This window comes from Musca vetustissima, unplaced genomic scaffold, assembly GCF_032173495.1.
Source record: "Musca vetustissima isolate MV318-11 ecotype Yass unplaced genomic scaffold, APGP_CSIRO_Mvet_v1 utg113983, whole genome shotgun sequence".
Classification (NCBI taxonomy): Eukaryota; Metazoa; Arthropoda; class Insecta; order Diptera; family Muscidae; genus Musca; species Musca vetustissima.
In genome coordinates this window covers 28,373-47,923 of record NW_026885627.1, presented here as the reverse complement: position 1 = coordinate 47,923, position 19,551 = coordinate 28,373, and the positions used below count along the sequence as shown (strand labels likewise).

General features: G+C 32.7%; 1 protein-coding gene across 1 annotated transcript in view; it reads right to left on the bottom strand.

Moving 5' to 3' along the window:
* Window positions 1-630: 630 nt before the first annotated feature.
* LOC133332849 (protein similar-like) overlaps window positions 631-19,551 on the bottom strand; it is a gene marked incomplete at both ends in the record, with an annotated part of 33,350 nt that continues 14,429 nt past the window's right edge. The window contains 6 exons of the mRNA XM_061541219.1: window positions 631-737; window positions 805-971; window positions 4,438-4,662; window positions 4,727-4,910; window positions 5,031-5,094; window positions 5,162-5,349. Of these exons, the coding sequence (XP_061397203.1) occupies window positions 631-737; window positions 805-971; window positions 4,438-4,662; window positions 4,727-4,910; window positions 5,031-5,094; window positions 5,162-5,349 (935 nt within the window). The remainder of the gene's footprint in view (window positions 738-804; window positions 972-4,437; window positions 4,663-4,726; window positions 4,911-5,030; window positions 5,095-5,161; window positions 5,350-19,551) is intronic.

Genomic DNA, 19,551 nt, shown 5'->3' with positions numbered 1-19,551 from the left:
GAACGGAAGCACAAGTATAGTAATGGGACAATAGACCATCACTGTGTCTGGATGACTTTAGTCAGTTGATGTTAAGTTGCATTAATATGCTCTCGTTGAAGACATTATTAGCAACAAAGTGGACAAACAATCAGGGAGGGAACGAGAGAGGTGGAGGCGAGAGACAACAGAGTAAACATTGAGGAAAAAGTGTCAACATTGTAACTTTTTCCTCTGGTTCTGGACAAAGCATCAAACCTTGAGTGGACACACACATAAAATGAAAAGAAAGCAATAATGTCCTTCCCCACTAAGTAGTCTTCGTGTACGTCGTTGTATTCTACCGTCTATTATTAATCTAATTATTTAAACATTATTTTGTAATTTATTTAATTTAAACAGACATTAAAACAGAAGACATCAGAGAGACACAAACGAATGGAAAAAATCTCAGAAGAGAACTCATAAATAATTTATTGTCTGCGTGGCAGCTTAGATTGTTGGGAATTACAACTTTTTTCGCTTCCCTTTATAACTTTCATTTGTCAAAATTATGTTCTTATTATTTTGTTTATGTTGTTGTCTACATATATATATATATATATATATATATTTATATAATTCTTGTATTTGGATATGAAAATAACTTACCATTTTTAAATGTCACCATTAAACTATCCGAATCGATGCCGTGATGATAATTAAACAATGATGTCTCCAATAAATCTTCGGGTTTATAACCCAATAAATTAAACATTCTGTAATTTTAGAAAATAACGGTTATTAGTAATTAGAATATTGTGATGGTATTATGTGAGTACTCACTTTTCATCTGCATACACAAATTTCATATCCAATGAATGCTTGGTTAGAAAAGTGGTGCTGCCCAATGGTACCTCAATGTTGGAGGGATGGGGTATGGGTCTACCCATTGCCACCAAAACACGATCACCTTTTGTATTGACCACCAAGTGGCCGGTAATGTGAATGACCTGGAAATTAAAATATAAATTATTGTAAGTTCGTTCTCATATAGGAAGATTTCAGAAACAACTAAACGAGTGATTTATTTCAAAATTCTTGAAAAATCGGTGCATTTATATGAAGGCAGTGTCATTGTAAATTGTCTGCTAGTAGGTTACACTCTGAGAGGAAATTAAATATGAATTTACATATACTTAGATTAAAAAACTAGGCTAGGAAATTTAGCATACCAAACAATTATGCGGGACATGTGTATATATTAAAAAATATGTTAAGTTAAATTGAAAAGTTTCTGGTAGGAAATATTTCTTCACCAGGAGTCTGAACTGCTAAAATGCAGCTACTTGTAGGGGGAAATGCGGCTAAAACCTTCAAGATATGAAGAATGTCGGGACCCATCATAAACCAACATGTAAAATATTCTGCAATTTTTTCCACACTGAACATTTTCTGCGCAGATGTAGTCAGACTCCAAACCCACGAAATATCAATTTGCAATCCTTTCGGTAGGACAATGCTGCTAAAAACCAAATACCCAAATTAATGGGTGGGACGTTTATATGATGGCTATATGTAACCATGAAAACAGAGTCCAATGCCCAAAATGAGGAATTGCAGCCTTTTCGGTTGGAAACTGCGGCTTAAACACTCAACAATTGAGTTAAAGTTTTAAATGAAGGCAATGTCAAATCTAAGGACATTTGATACTACAAATCCTAAGACTAATAGCAATGTCAATTCAAAATTTCAAAGCTCTATCTTAAATATTGCTATCTCTATCCTGATTTCAACAGACAGACGAATATATATACTTTTTGGCGGACCCGACCAATATATTGCGGTGTTGTAAACGGAATAACAAATAAATTATGCAAATCACCCTTTATGGTGGAGGGAAGAACATGAAGAGCTCGAACTTCCTAATTGAATGATTTGAGGCGATACTAACCACACATCATACACTGGTTGTACGATACAGTTAGTAAAAGAACACTGTTGTCGGGGGTAGGCAGTGTGTAAAGGCCAACTTCGCACCTATTTACTGGCGCTTCGCGTATCATTTGTCAATTTCTATTAAATAGGATTCAAATTCTCCATCCGTTGGATTTGTTAGTTTGTTCTCAAGGAACTAGGAGTGTAATTAGGTTCAAGAAAATAGTAACATGACTATCCTCGCACTCTGGATACTCACATAGCAAACACTTCAAAACAACAATTTCGAATGGAAGATTGGTCTTTTTTTTACACGATCTGTCTTCTAAACAGACAGTTCTAAGGTGGCAGAAGGTACGGGTGTTTTATATGAAAATGAATCTTCCAGTACTTTCAGTCATGCAACCGGTAACTATATAAATCAATAGTCAAGCGGTTCTCAGGACGATCAAATCACAATCCATAAATTCAAATTTTCTTCATCTCTGCACAATATACGTCATTTCGTTGAACTTTATTGAGTTTCAGGTCACAGCGATTTTATAAGGAATAAAATAGTTTATGGGCTAGCTTGAGGTTTTTCGCAGACTACTGATATTATGATAGACGATGATACTACTGTTAAAGCACCGTGTCCACGACAGATGGGCCTACGATTCAAAACGAACCGAATCTTATTCGGCCAACGTCTGTCACCTCAGCCCATTGTGTAAAAGCAATAGGACTGCTACTACAACGACAACAACTGTTAAAGCATTTATATTGGCGGAATCCTTCTAAAATACTGGTTTTTGCAACCCAAGCAGATTCTAAATGCAGATCTAAGTCATTGATTTCTCTTAGTAAGAAAGATATGAAACTAACTTTTAGGATCATAACAGGTCAATGCAGAAATAGACCTGTCTCCGACATTTTTCTTCGAAGTAGATCTCATCTTTATTTACAGTTTTGTCAAAAAATTGTGATGACTAAATTATCAAATCTAAGCTCAAATTCCTTTTCTTATAAAGCTATATTTTATCTTCATCGCCTTTCTTTCCTAATCTTAATATTCGTTCAAAATCTTTCGTTTCACTTCTTCTGGTACCGCTCCCATAAAATGGGCGAAATAAATTACGTCAATCTAAAAAAATCCAATCTGATCGAAATTTCATACGTCGGAAGTCTAACTCTTCCACAAGGAGACATACTTAAAACTTGTTGGTTTGGTATATAGAAAACAGATTTAGTTTAAAGACTGAATTCCGCGAAGGCCCTCAAAAAATTACCCTTAGGATACAGAAGATTAACAATTCAAAATCGTCAAGATTAGTTTGCGCGAAATCTTCGCAGAAATTCGAATCAAGAACAAAATAAGACGACGCCATCTCTCACACACCGCCCAAAACCAGTGACCGATTGAGCCAACGACTTCTTCTTATTTCTGAATATCAGAAAAAATGTGGCAAGTGTGGAAAAATATGCTGTTAAAATGTTCAATTAACTAAAATTGGTAAGGGACCTTTATATAGAGGCTATTCCAAGGAAAGTTGCTGTCAGGAGTTTTTTTTTTATTTAAAACATTATTTTGTTCGTATAAAAAGCCTCTAAATATGAAGAAACTAATTCTATATGTAAACCAACAAAATTGAAAAACGGACAACGTCTGTCACCCTTATCATAAGGTCTTAAAAGATACAATAAACAACAAAATAAAATGAAAATCTGTATGCAAAGCAGTATAGTCGGTGGGGAAGACCGATGTAGTACCACCAAGTAATGAATTTCTGTAACATTTTGTAATTTTGAATATTATTATCAAAGCAGTCATGCGTATTCGTTGGTCAGTGCCCCTTTTGTATTCGATAAATAACTGTGGCTTCAAGAGCAAATAGAAATATATCCAAACATCCAGTTTTGGTTCCATTTGATCCTCTATATATTAATCGATCATTTACGAAAACTTTGCATGTTTGGTATGTTAGAATTTATAGTCGGAGCCTACTCTGGAGTAAGAGTGATCAAAGTAGCTCGACTCCCCAGTGCATAAAATACTTATACTTGGCGTGACCTTGCCAAAATATGGACCTATATTGAGCACTTTCTGTAAAAAGTTTTTCGTCTTATGCGAAAAGCCTCCAAATATCATACAACTTAAGGGTAGTAGCAATTTATGTGCAAATTTCAACGCCCTATCTCAAATATTTCCATATCTTTTTTGTTTATACCTTGGTATTTGGATTCTCATTGGGTAGAAAATATGCCTAACAAAAATATCGTATTAACCTCCTTTTAAAGGTAGCCCCCAATTTTTAATTGAAATTTTCATTGGGTTTTAAATATGACTACCAAAAATATCGATATCGGTTTTGTAAGAGGATTTCAGGAATTTTTTTTGATGTCACGAGTCATTTTGCTACGTTTAAGGTCCTACCCCAACCTGAGTGTCTGTATTTTGGTATTTCGTTTTTTCCTCGATTTTAGGTATTTTGAATTTTTGCCTACTAATAAAAAATCTCTCTACGCCAAATTTACATACAATTAAAAATTCCCTCAATTTACCTTATAAGAAGCACTTTTAATATTGATGCTGCGACCACGACTGGTCAGGGTGCATTTCAAACGAACAAATAGATCACGATGATCGGTGGAGATGCCTTCCTCCAATAAATGTTCATCTTTAATTTTATCAGCAACGCCATTGCGTTTAATATTCAAGGCTTCTTTGAGCTCAGCATGATCGCATTGATGGGCGTACTCCCAGATTTGTTGGCCCAGCATATCAATCTAAAAGCAAACAAATTTATAAAATTAATACATAAACCAATCTAAAATATCCATCACCACCTACCTTTGATATACCCAAATAATCACTAATATTATCGGTAACATAGGTAATATCCCCATCATTGGATAAAATCAAAAGGAACCCATCCAGGGTTTGTTTTATGAAACGGGTAGATTCCATGGGCGAAGACGATGACGATCCGTCTTCAGCCGAAGTGTTTAAATTTTCTTCAGAGCCATCTGACTTTGTTGCTTCTGATTTGTCTTGATTATCATCCGTCGATTGAGATTGTTGTGACTCATTTTCGGAATCATCTGGTGTCTGATTTGAAGAAGTATTATTTTCATCTTCATTGTCTTCTAGGGATTTATCAGAATCTTCTTGATTGTATGATATATCTAAATCACCACACAAGGCTTGGATTTTGGGAACTACAAAAGAAAGAAATTTGTTCATTAATAGGTTACGAATGTCTTTTATTTATGTGCGTCTACTTACACATTTTCAGCATATCACGAACTTTAAGATATGATATGGCAATACGCATAACCGAAGCTTTATCCAGCTGTTGGACATCTTCTTTTTTCAGGGGCAGCACCTGGGCCAATTCTGTGAAAATTTCAGTTTCACGAGACCGCCGGCATCTGGCAGCATCACGAGAACGTTCTTTACGTTTTTCATTGTTCCTGTAAATATTTGAAAAAGAAAATGAATATTAGCAAATATTATTTGAAATTAAAAGCAGAATAATTATTTATAATTCAAATTTGAGTTCGAAAAAATATTAATTTGTAAAAAGTGATTTTAAGTTCGAAGAAATATAAATTGTAAGGTTTCTTTGAATCAATGAACAAGTTGCATTATTATAATGAAATGTTTCATTAATACAATGAAATCTTACTACGGGAACAAAATGGATTTCATTTATGTAATATATAAAAATGTGTTTTGTAATTTGGTACGCAAAACAATTTTTAAAAAACATAAATAAATATTATAAATGAGCTTTTGCTAAAAAAAATGTATGAATACATTTCATAGTTTTAACGAAACATTTTATAAATTTTATGAACTATTCGGAATATATTAAAGAAGAATAATCATGTTAGAGTTGAATGCTAGTGTTCATTAAATAATGAAGCTATTGCACAAAATTAATGAAAATAATATATAACATCAATGCACATGATTCTTTGCATTTACGAAAATGTTTCATTGAAAAAAATAATAATAAGTAAATAGTACCAAAAACTACATCTCTGATATTACTACATTTTTTTACAACCAATACTAGATTAGAATATCGCTTCTCATGAAGTACTTAAGCAAACCCAAATTTCAATAAAATCCCCACTCTCCGAGTCTGGACTATCCGACTCTAATTCGTTTAGCGAACACTGAAGGCTTAAGATCATTATCCACGTTTGCCCAATTTGATGGACTCAGATCATAAGCTGGAAGTAGTTCCTAAACAAGGAGTAAAAGCATTCTTTTAAATCTTGTTGTTTCGGATGAAGCCATAACAGCTCCGCTCACGAGCTGCTTTATTGACGTCCAGCGTGAAGCCCGCTTCATTGACACCAAAAGTGGAGCGTGCTACATTGGCGCCCAACGTGGGACCGGCTTTATTAACACCCAACGTGGAGCGTTGCTTTAATTTCCTAATATTAGTGTTAATGATAATATTTCCTAATATCAGTGAATACAATACCGAGTTTTAAAGAAGGTTCCTATTGTATCAATGAATCTTATACATTAAATTAATGAACGTGTTTCGTTGCATATATGAAAGTATTTTTTATATTTATCATAATGAAAATGAAAAGTATATAATGAAAATAATCAAGTTATATTTGGTTCAAAATTATGATCAAAGTTGATTAATATAACGCAAGGTTTCATTTATGTTTAAGAACGTTTTTCGTTTTGGGCATGGAGTCATATATTTTAAAATGAAAATTTGTTAAATACATTCTAATGGAGGAAAACTATCCAAATGTCTTTTTAGGACATACGACCATGAATAGGACTTCTGTAGAAAGAAAGAAACATTCCTAGACAGATTCTATAGTAGGAGTGTAGAACACATTTTTAAGATACCATTGTAAGCATAGGATCTTTGCGTGCAGTAGACATTCGAGAGGCCTTCAATGGGAAAATTACCTTGTTCGATTGGTTGAAGTTCTATTTGGTTGAAAATTATGCACAAAGTTCATTGATATAACGTAAGATTTCATCAACGTTATGAACGTTTTTCTTTTTGTGTATCGAGTCATACGAGTATATCTTAAAATGAAGATTTTTTAAATACATTCTAATGTAGGACGACTGTGCAGATGACTTTTATGGACAGAAGACCATGAATAGAACTTCTTTACAAAAAAAGAGAAAAAAATCCTTTATATATAATATATAGGCTAATTTACTTGTAGGATTGTATAAGACATTTATAAGATACCATTATAAGCATAGGATCTTTAGAGGCAGTAGATCTTCCAGAGGTCTTGAATGCGGAAATTATCTTGTATTGATATTTTACATTAAATTAGTAATTTCATAAATGTAATGTCAATGGAAATATTTCATAATATTAATAAAGGCAATACATAGCATGTATTATCCAAAAGAATTCCCAGCCATATTATATACGCTGATTAAATTCTGGAGGTATATTTAGAACATTAATCATTATTGAAATATTAGTTTACGCGTCTTCAGTTATTATTATAGATGATATAAGTAATTATTATAAATGTATATAAATAGAGGATCTTTGGAGATAGTCTGTGAGTAGTGGAACTTTCAGTATGTCTTTAATAGAAAAAATGTCTAATATTGATTTTCTAGACAGACTAATATATTTTGAAAGTATTTTATCAATCGGTTTCTGCCTATTAGATTACAAACAATGACAGATATGCTACGTATTGATATTGTACATTAATTAATGAAAATATTTCATAATATCAATCAAGTCAATACATATAATTTATGAACGTATTTCATTTAAATTTCAATCACCTAATTAACAGTACCCAGAAGAACTTTCGGACGCTAATTAAATTCTGAAGGTATATTAAAATAATATATCAGAAATAATTTGTATTTATTCCTGAGATATTATTTTAAAAGTCTTGATGTATTATTACAAAAGTCTATAGATAAAGAATCTGTGGAGGCAATTATTAGAAAAAGTTTTTTTACTAGAAGTTTATTTTTTAGCAGATATTTAGCAAGGCTACTATATATACCAAAGGTCTTTCACAAGAGCATTTCCCTAGACATTAACTAATAAGTAATCACATAGGACTTTTATTTGAAGATAACCTCCAAGTCATATATTAATAGAGGGCGCACCGATGTCGTTGATTGGTGTAGGCGGATATTTTCAGATTTTTTATTGATCGATCCTCAATTTTAGATTTCAAGATCGCATTTATTAAAAAAAAAACGTAAAGGTTCGAATAATGAAAAAAAAAAATAAAAAATAGAGAAAATCTGTTTGGTGGACTATAAGCAGGAAGACTTATTTTAGGTCTTCTATCTGCATTAGACCTTCGACTGATTGGGATATATGTAATGCCTTCAAATATCGACGCCTACGAACCATAGCATGTTTACGACTTAGCATGTTTTAAAGTTCTTTACGTTTTTAGATATTACGGTCCTTAATTTAAATTCTCTGAAATTTTGGTAATCATCGGCCAATCCAAACCAAAGTTATAAGCAAAAATGTACTTAGCATGACACGTAAGATATAAGAAACTTCCATACTATGAGAGCTTCTACTGAAAAACTCACTTTTCAGACTTAGCATACTATTCTTTAGAGGCGTCGATATTTCGTATTTAGCAACCATAACGTTTCCCTAAATTACTATGCATTGATTGAATATGCCTTGGAATACTTGCCAAACAACCAACCAAACACGGGACTGTTAACAAATTATTTACGTCACAATAAAAAACGGATGCATAGAACGAGATCACGTATGCCCATCACGAAGTGTAATATTCATACACATCCCCTATATATAATTTTTAGAAGCATTCAATTACATGAAAATCACATGGAAACTGATAGAAAAAAATATTTAAATTTCTAAGAAATTATCTCCTCGGGAGCAATGGCTATTAACAAATGTTTTTACATATCACATTTTTAGGGTTGATGGTCTCTAAACACATTTTTAGAAGAACCAGTTTTGTTAATGGTTGGAATCTTATGCCTAAAAAATACACGCCTGTAAAACGCCTGGTCCTTGAAAAATATTCTTAAAAATACATACAGTCGTTGAAATAATTGTTTTAAACAATCCGCGCTTGGTTCTTAAAAATATTATGATAAAATATATAATTGGCAAATCGAAATGAACATATATAGTGGCGAACGCGAAGAAGGGTATTTTCAAAATAGCAATGTCGAATTCGACGGGCCTGTGGCTGTGAATAGGATGCGGCCCTCAGATGATCAGTGACCAGACTCGAAAAAGACAACCAAGTCGCATGTAGCGGAACAAGCTGATTCGTAATATTAGGTTGCGTCCCTACAAAGAAATAGTAGACGAAAGTCAAACCTTCTATCTCAACGCAAGGATCGCTCACATCACCCATCTGTCAAACCGATGAAGTGGATCGTAAAAACCTTTGGATTGGGCATGTCAATTCGTACTGACACATTAATTGTGGAAATAAGGAGCCTGCGGATCACCTTAAGGAATACCGACTAATTGGTAAGAAACTAGAGTGTGTAAGAGCAAAGAGCATGTGATAATTTTCTTTCAGATTCCTATAAACAAGATCACTATTAAAACGGCAATTCTATCCAATTCTGAAAAATATTTTTTTGTATGACTTGTGGTCCGTGAACAATGAATGTTAATTTCATCCCTAGTCCTTAGAAAAGGTATTTTTTTATGACCGTCAAATAAAAATAAATGACCTTGAAAATTCATACAAAATCAGGCCTTGAACTGTGGTGGTCCCATTTGTCCGAAATGAATACAAGAATCAAATTCCTTGACAACAACAAAAATATTAGTTCACCGGTATTTTCTAAATAATTTGTGTTTACTTATTTGTATTAATACTGTTGTTTTCTCTATTTATTTTTATTGTATTTTTTTCGAAATTCTGTGTACAATATTTTCTGCTCTAATTTGTTTTGTTAAACATATCATATTTTACTCAGACCAAACAAAGTATTTTTTCAACAAGTACAGATTTGTGTTAAATTTATGAGAATATATGTTTCAAAAAAAAAACTTTCACTTTTTTAGAATCCTCAGCAGACAGCAATTATAAATCAGAACACGCGCCAGGCGGTAAAATATTTGAAAATCATCATAAAAATAGTTTTATTTTTCTTTAAACTTTATACATGTTTGTATGTATGTAGATATACATTCTGAAAAATGAAGAAACGTGCCAGGTAATGGGGTTCAGAATACTACTTACTCAAAGGTATTTTTCATTGTCATGGAAATAAGAAGAAAAATAACTAAAGCCTATAGAAGGGTAGCGGCATATTAAACAAAAAAATTGAAAGCAGCAGTGTAGAAAAAATTATTCAATTTATTACGAAACTAGCAAATCGTTTTAAAAGGAATTTGACAATATAATTCTTATTGGCCACAGTCCAATATTACACACAAAGTGAATCATGGTCTACTCGATTTGATGTCACGAAAGGTTCAATATAAATAAATATTTGAATATTTTGAAAAATTTTAGAAATATAGAATCAGAATATACATGGATTTTCTTAGGAATATCTTTTTAAATAATATAATTTTTGCAAAAAGTAAAATATGTGGTAGTGTCTGAAAAATGGAGGAAAACGAATGAAGAATATGGGAATAAATCAACGAGATCATAAAAAGGAATGGGATCATAAAAATTAACTATGGGAACTAAACAACTGCAACTAGTTCCTATCGTTCCTTTATCGGAATATTTCCAATGACCTAGTTCATTCCGGAGCGTCGATGGTGAAGAGTATATAAAAGCCAGGTAGAGCTTGTTATACCCTAAAAATATCTAAACATATGCTCGCCAATATTAACTATGGGAACTTAACAACTGAAACTAGTTCCTATCGTTCCTTTATCGGAATATTTCCAATGACCTAGTTTATTCCGGAGCGACCCAAATCTACGTATTTGCGTCGGTGGTGAAGAGTATAAAAATGCCAGGTAGAGCTTGTTATACCCTAAAAATATTTAAACATATGCTCGCCAATATTTATACCCTACACAACTATGTTGTCAGGGTATTATAGCTTTGTGCAGCCCCAAAAGGCTGCAGTTATGGACCAATCTTCACGAAATTTTGCATGTAGGGTGTGTTCTGGCCAGTGAAGACCCCTATTGTTTTTGGTAAAGATCGGTTAATATTTAGGGGATGAAATGGAACTTTATTTTTGTCGGTTTTTCTGGTCGCTCCAGAGGCAGCAATTATGACCTAAACACCGCGAATTTTTGCATGGAGAAGGGGAACGGGTCAAAGAATAAGCATGCCTGTTTTAATAAAGATCTGTCAATATTTAGTGTGAAACATGACAAAATTTGTATTCTATAGTGTAAATATATACTCCTACAGGACATAGACCCGATAAGTTGATAGTAAATCCAAGAGGGGTGGTTGGCCTTTAAATTGATACCAATTATATTGTCGTATGTACTCGGATGTGGGAGATACACTTAAATATTTATATGTGCTTACGTATTCATATATTATTTAGTAACCCATTACCACATTAGAGGGCGGAAATAATGCGCTGATCGCTTTGATATCTTCCATGAAGCTGCAGCTAGGGTCAAGGACAACACCTATAATTTTCGGCGAAGATCACATAATAATTTTTAAATGAACTGGACCGAAAACAATTTTTTTTTGTGTTTTGTCGAGTCGATAGGCCACAATTATAAGCCGAAGGGAATCTGGACAAGTAAATTGAAGGGCTGTACAAAATATTAGTAATATTCGGAAAATATGTCAGTGTAAGGAAGAGGTGCTGTTTATGTCTTATCGGTCAAATATCACGAAATATTGCCCAGGCTCAAAAAAAAACATCTGCAGAAAGTTAGAGTTAGAGTTGTGTAGGGTATCGCATGGTCGGCCCCGTCCGACTATACTGCACCGCTCACTGGTTTTATTGTAGTTTTGGGTAGTTTATAGTTAGTATAAGTTTTAAATTATTTTGAATTGTATGAATTGGCCATCATAGGCTTATCGATTATGAATAAATGAATAATAATATTTAAAAATGTGTTATTTTCATCGTTCTGTAGATCCTGAATATTCTACAAACTATTTTTGCTCAATTAATTTAATTTTTCACCCATCTACGAATCAACATGAACGACAAAACAAACTGATCGACGAAAGAGAGGAGATTGGAATGAAATATATAGGGGTCGGAACTATATTAAGGAACTAGTTCCCTTTTAAAAAATGAACGAACAATATCGATCCGCTCCGCGAACTAGATTGCCTAAATCTAAATACAGGATTTTGTTTTGGAGATAGTTAACCGACACGATTCCATTTTCTACGTTGTGATAATAAATTATTTGGGACTTTTATATGGGAGACAATGTCGTGGTAATTTGAGGCCAGGGGCCGGTTGTGGCGGTTGTGTAAAAAAAATAGAACCTTCATGGCCTCGGAGTGCAAAAATAAAAGTCACTTCGTAATGCAAAAATAAAGCAAGTTCGTTTGGAAAATTCACCTAGGTCCATCAAAATATGCATGAAGGGACAGGGTCTGCATTATGATGGTTATGCCCAATGATCGGTCGATGCTTATAATTTGTACCACAGACAATTCGATTGAAAAGGTGTCTTATATTCCCAAAGTAACAAAAATAAGGAGGTACCTATATGTTGGAACTCAGCTGAAACTAGCAACAATAGTGCAAAATTAGGTTGGATATTGTGAAAATTCCGAATAATGGAATGCATATGTAATAATATGGGGACTTTCCTGAAACTTTGGTTAATATCCATAATTGTTGAGAATGAGAATACAAAAGAAAAATGTTCAGCCAATTTAATTGAAAAATTTACACCACCTTAATTAAAATACCGAAATTGGGGAGGTATGATTATATGGGATCTACACTAAAATGTGAACGAATATTGATGTTCGGTTGGAAGATTTTCCAATCAATTAGATAAAAACGTGCCCGAATTCCCTAAAATACCGTAATGATGATATGATATTCCCTAAAATACCGTAATGATGATACCATTATATTAAGGCTAGCCTGAAACTTGGTCCAAATTTTGTTAGGGAGATTTTATATCCAATAAGAATCCAAAATATAAGAATGCATTTTTTTCAGAAAAAATATTGGGCAATAATTGTGGAATGCAACACCCCGAAATATTCACCATAGGCCCCATAGAAAATGTTTTTTTCGGGGTCGGAATAAAATGCTGCACTTATAAGACAGTGTTACTAAAATTATAAATGTTGGCTCAAGTTTTTAGTTAGATCACCCCAATTCTATGTATTTTGAAGTTTTCGGTTGGTCAAGGTTCTAGCCTAATTTTTCATCCTGAGAGTATTTAGTTTGAAATTTTACATTCTCCTGGCAAGAATTTATCATGGAATTTTACACGATGGTTTAGAGTAAAAAGCACATACATGTTATGGACCAATCGTCACGAAATTTTGCATGTAAGGTCTGGCCATAGAAGATCCCTATTGTTTTTCATAATGATCGGTTAGTTTTAGGGGATGATATGGACACAAAATTTTATTTGTATCTGTTTTTTTAGAGCCCACAATAACGACTCCAACATCACGAAATTTTACACAGAGAAAGGGGTCTGACCGTGGAATAACCATGACTGGTTTGGTAAAGTTCAGTCAATATTTAGCGGGTCAAACGAACCCAGACTTTTGTTTGAAAAAATGGGAAAAATTACGAAACAAGTCTAGTTTAGGGCCCTCTCCCGGAACGTTTTGAAATTTTTACCACATGTAGTCCTTGGGGTCCTGATTACAGCAGTATACTTTTTTTCTTGATGAATGATACCCATATTGCCTTAGTGAATTTTAAAAAATTACGTGAAAATACAAGCGTCTCAACGGAACTTTGGAGGCCCATATCTCCGGAAATACCGATTTCCGCAAGAAAAAAAAAGTATACTGCTGTAATCAGGGCCCCAAGGACTACATGTGGTAAAACTTTCAAAACGATCCGGGAGGGGGCCCTAAACTAGACTTAAGCCAAAATTACATACTATGGCGTAAATATTTAAGCCTGAAGGATATATATAAAATAGATAGCATATGCAAGAGGAGTGGTTGGCCTTTAAATTGATACACATTATATTGATGTACGTCCCCGGATGCAAGAGTTATAAATAAACTTTATCGGGGTCTATGTGTTCTTATATTGTTTAGTATTATCATAACCACAATAAAATGATATTTCGGGAATAAAATAGGCCGAACTTTTATTTTTGTCTGTTTTTTTAGTCGCTCCAGGCGCCACAGTTAAATCGATAATCACAAATTTTCCATGAGGAAGGCGATCTGATCAACTAATTCGAATGGATGTCATCATAATGAAGGTCAATATTTAGCGAATCAAATAATACCGCAGAGGAGCTGTTAACAACTAAAGGGTGAAGAGAGTACAAATATCACGAAATATTACCCACGCTCGGAAAATAGATCCGCAGACACTGAGCTCTCAGTGGTAGTACGATACCATAGTATTGTTGGCCCCCTCAGACTATACTGCACATCTCACTGGGTTATCAATACTTTTTCAAGAATCAAAAGATTTTTATGTGCGATATTTTATATTTTATTTAAAAATGTTTTCCAAGAACCAACAGACCAATAAGCGGGAATTTTTTTATAATATATTCATTGAAGACCCCACACAGAATTTATATTCCTAACCACAAAACAATTTGATGTCTGTTGAAATCATGATAAACTTTGCAATATTTAAAATAGAGCTTTGAAATTTTGCTCATATACCACCGATGTGGTTGTAAATTGACATTCCGGAGGGTGATTAGAAATTTGCAGAAAAATTTTAATATAGGTCAATTTTTGGATATAGTCCCCCATATAAAGGTCCGGCTTAAATTTTGATGTGTTCACATTCCTAGTCTAGTTTTTCAAGCTCATCGTCTGTAATTTAACATTTTATTAAAGCAAAGCATAAACAACCTACAAATGTGCAATTCACAATGACTTAGTTGCCATATAAAAGTCAAAACTGATTTAAGGAAGTTTCCTAGCATGACGGAGGATAAAAAAAAGTTCAGCTCCGTCGAATTAAACGACATTTCATTTGTTTATTTTCAAACACTCTTCCCAAACTCAACCAATCAAGCAATTTAGTTGAAGTTAATAATAATTAAAAATTGAACCAGTTCAAGTATTAAAAACATCAAAAACTTTTATGTCATAACCACTCCAATCAAATTCAGACCATAAATATAAATATATAATTTTTAATATTTTTTTCTATAATAAAATAATTGCTTGCCAATTTACCCAGAGCAAGCCCGTCAATTAACTGCCACTACAAAAAAAAAACAATAAATCATATTGAAAGTGTTTCATAAAATAACAAAATGTTTGCAAGTAATTTTCACGTAGCAGACAACTACTACTCTCATATTCCGAAATGTATCGGGCATGCCAACAACTCAAAATTTGTATGCTCAAAAGCAAACTACATACAAATAAAAACAAATTAAAAAATAAAATAAAAATACCAAGCATTGCAAATAAACGTGCTGGCTATTCTTTTGTACACCAACAAAACTTCCTTTTACGTTTTTATTGTAAATTATGCAGAAAAAACAATAAAACAATTCTACAACAATAACAAAAAAAATTGCAACAATAAAGAAAAAACAATGCCATGTCATGTGCAGTGTATTTGTTTAAATTTATATGTATATAAAATAATTATATATTGTCTTTAATTTATTCAAGGTGTATTCAAGAAAAAAGGAGAGAGAGAGAAACAAAAATAATTAGTTTGAAATAAAACAAATAAATAATAAAAAAAAATCGAAATACAAAGGTATATTGGGTGGAGAGGTGACCTTGTTGAAAAACAAAGCACCAAAAAGGGGAGAATTATTTTGGGTTACAAATTCGTTATTAAAATAAAATACAGAACAAAATACTGTCTGCACATTTTTAACAATTATTTTATATTATTTTATTAAGGCTTACATTACTCTTTCTTAAACAACAAATTATGTGTATTCGTCTTTCATAAAACATAGAAATAAAAAATCTCAAAACATGCGCAAAATTAACACCTCCTCATAAATGAAAGCATATATATTTCCACTTTTGATGATTTATAACTGGCGCGCTCTATCTCATGGTAGTGAAAAAATATAAACTCGCGGACCATCGCCACGCTTTATTGTTGTAGTTTTGTAGTATGTTATGTTCATAGATAAATCGTGTTTACTTTCCCGTTATAACACCAGCGAAAACAATTATATTTTATTACCACAACAAAATCAGGTTCGAAAATCAAGGTATTGATATCAAATTACAATTATAATTTTTTTTCAATTTTGTTTTTTCTACAATTTTGAATTTTGTACTTGAACGTGGGCCCAAGTGTCATTGGCCCTATGTGTCACTAAGTTGTTAATTTTTCAAATAAATAACAAACAACAACGTTAATTTCAAACAAGTTTAATAACAATAAATTGTAATTATGTGGAACTTCTTTTAACCATAACCACAAAAATCACCTCCTTCTGGCAACAAAAGAATATTTTAAAGTATTTCTGACAAAACAAACATTCTAACACCCACTCTGTAGCGTTGGTGTTCCTTTTATAATATACCTAGTTAAAAAATTAATATTTAATGAAACATATCAGCAAACTACCTACATATCAGTTCTCCACAGAAAGACAGTAAGGAAAGTAGTAAAGTCGGACGTAGCCGACTATATGATACCCTTCACCACTTTGAGTATATATAACAGATGCATCCTTATAAACATGTCATTCTACAACTTATGCTAAATTTTTCATATGGACTGATATAGATTCGTTTGTTTGCAATGAGAAAAAATATATAAATCGATTTAAATCAAATCTCAACCGGACACCCATTATATATATATATATATATATAGGCCATGTCTGCATTTCTAAAAAAAGAAATCTGATAAACATTAGGAGTTTGTGCACCATTTACATGAGATCGGGCGAAAGTATATATCGAAGCTATATCCAAATCCGAACCGATTTCAACGATTAAGGTTATACTATCTTCAGTACGTTTTGTACATCGCGGGCATATTTTTGTATTCTTGATGCGTCATTTACTTAAAATCGGACGAAAATATATATTGGAGCTATATCCAAGTCTGAACCGATTTTATCCAAACTTGCCACACGTTAGTCTATACTAACTTCTATATGATGTTCAAAACGTTGTGCCTATCGGCCATATTTTGGGTCTTTGGCTCTTATTGATTTATAATCGGATGAAAATATACTATATATAAATCAGAACCAATTTCAACGAAACTTTCACATGTTGAGTTATACTAACATCAGTACGTTGTGCAAAATTGTTTGTTAATCGGCATTATTTTGGGTATTTGGTGCACGATTACTTTAAAATCGGATGAAGCTATATATGGGAGCTATATCGAAATCTGAACCGATTTCAACAAAACTTGACACACGTCTTGTTATACTAACTTCAATTGGTCATATTTTGAAACTTTGGTGCACCATTTACTGAAAATCGGACGAAACTATATATGGGAGCTATATCTAAATCTGAATCGATTTTTCCCAATTTCAATAGGGTTGGGCCGAACAAATGAGCTGTGCCAAATTTCATCCAATTCGGATCATAAATGCGACCTATACTTTGTTTACAATTTAACATGGACAGACGAACGGGCGGACATGCGTAAATCGACTCAGAAAGTGATTCTATGCATATTCTCAAAAGACCTTCCTCCATGCTTCCCAGTACCCTTGCAATACTGTAGCATGACCCTTTCATTTTTTTCATTTTGAGTGGTTAATATTTAACTTAAATTCATCCGAGAGCATATCCACTGTATCGGATTCCAATGAATATAAGCTTTTGCGATAGCCAATCTGCCTTTCCGATTCTTTTCAGAAATAAAATAACTTTGTTGATAGTTTCCGGGCATATATCTAAGGATATTCGTCTTACAAATTCCGTTGAACACTTAAGTGGATATTTTTTTACTGGTATGACAATTTGTTGATCAGTACGAAATGATGTTCTTTTGCAGCCTTCCCAGTGCTGAATGATCTGTGAGGTTAGAAATAGGTGTAGAAACCAAAACAAAAAAATAACTAACTTTTTAAAGCTCATCTGTTTTACACTGTAGAGTTGCTTTAGTTTTGTCCAAGCACAAATTGAGACAATTCCATTATCCTTAAATTATTATTTATTTCATACAGATTTTTTTTGCGAATAAAGTATACGATTTAAGACAGGAAAACCAACACGATATCTTTATTTTTGAGAAGGTTATGCGGCATTTATTAACCTTGTAATTTTTGTTGCTTTAGTTTTGGCCACCAGTGTATATACAAAGTTGCCAGTCTTCAATACATGTCAATTTGACAGCCGATTAAATATCATAAAATTATCATAAAATTAGATAATAGGGGGTACACCCTTAATACAAATTGCCTGTTTGGTAGATACTCTATGTATTTTGATGCTATCTATTTCGGATAACTATCCGAAATAGATCGCATCAAAATACATAGCATTGACAAAAATATGTCAACGTTAAGCTATAACATTTAATTTCATCATATCGAGCCATATTCGCCAAAAAAACGTAACCCTCAAAATTTGAAATTTTACAGGAGAAGGTTTTTTTATAAATTCAGATTTAATATAGCTGCTATTTTGGAATTTAGAACTATAGCTTTGTCATAAACTATAATTCTTAATTTCAAAATAATAGCATTATTAAATCCGAATTTATTAAAAAAAACCTTCTCCTATCAAATTTGAGGGTTACGTTTTTTTTTTTTTTTTGGCGAATATGGCTCGATATGTCTCCCTCATTTTTCCTCCCTTCTTTATTCTCATTTCAGGAGAAAACCCAGTGAAAACAACTGCATCTTAGGAAAGTATAAAGGTCAGCTATAGACGGAGAACCTCTTTGGAAACCACCACCCTAGGCATTTTATCTTTATATTTCCCAACCATTTTCAACGGAGCCGGAATCGCCATTTTCGTACGCAAAAATTTTTTTTCGTAATTTCTTACATTAAAAATTGATGAACATTGTAAGATTGTACACAGCCTCTCCTTTTGCAAATAACTTTTACTTTTAGGAAAATCAATTGTAATAAACGTTAACTCAAATTAATGTTATGTGTAAACGTGTATTGATTCAAAACACGTATTTACAGCTTGAAATTCATATTTGTTTTCTGTCCAAAAGAAGCAAAACATCAAAACATTGACGTAAAGCTTTTGTTGTTTGACAAGTTTTTGTGCCGCGAAATGTTGTCTTAATCTGTTAATCGTACAATACGCTGTTGTGATCTGTGAGTTATTCTTCCTCTTCATAAGCGTGTGTAATGGCTGGAATTAGTGTCAGGTGTAATATGTTTTAACTGATCTATGTTGTTTACAGTTTTTTTTACTTGACATTGTTGCTCTTCTCCGTGTATATATTTATGTGGAAATATACTAATTATTTAGTAAAATTCCAGGACAAAAAAAATATTTTGGAGATATTTGAAACAGAAAAAAAGTCCGAAATTAGATTCTGATGAATTATAAAATTAAATTATTTTTTAATACCAACATAGCAAAATATTTGCTTGATTATTCACAGCATTACCTTCGACG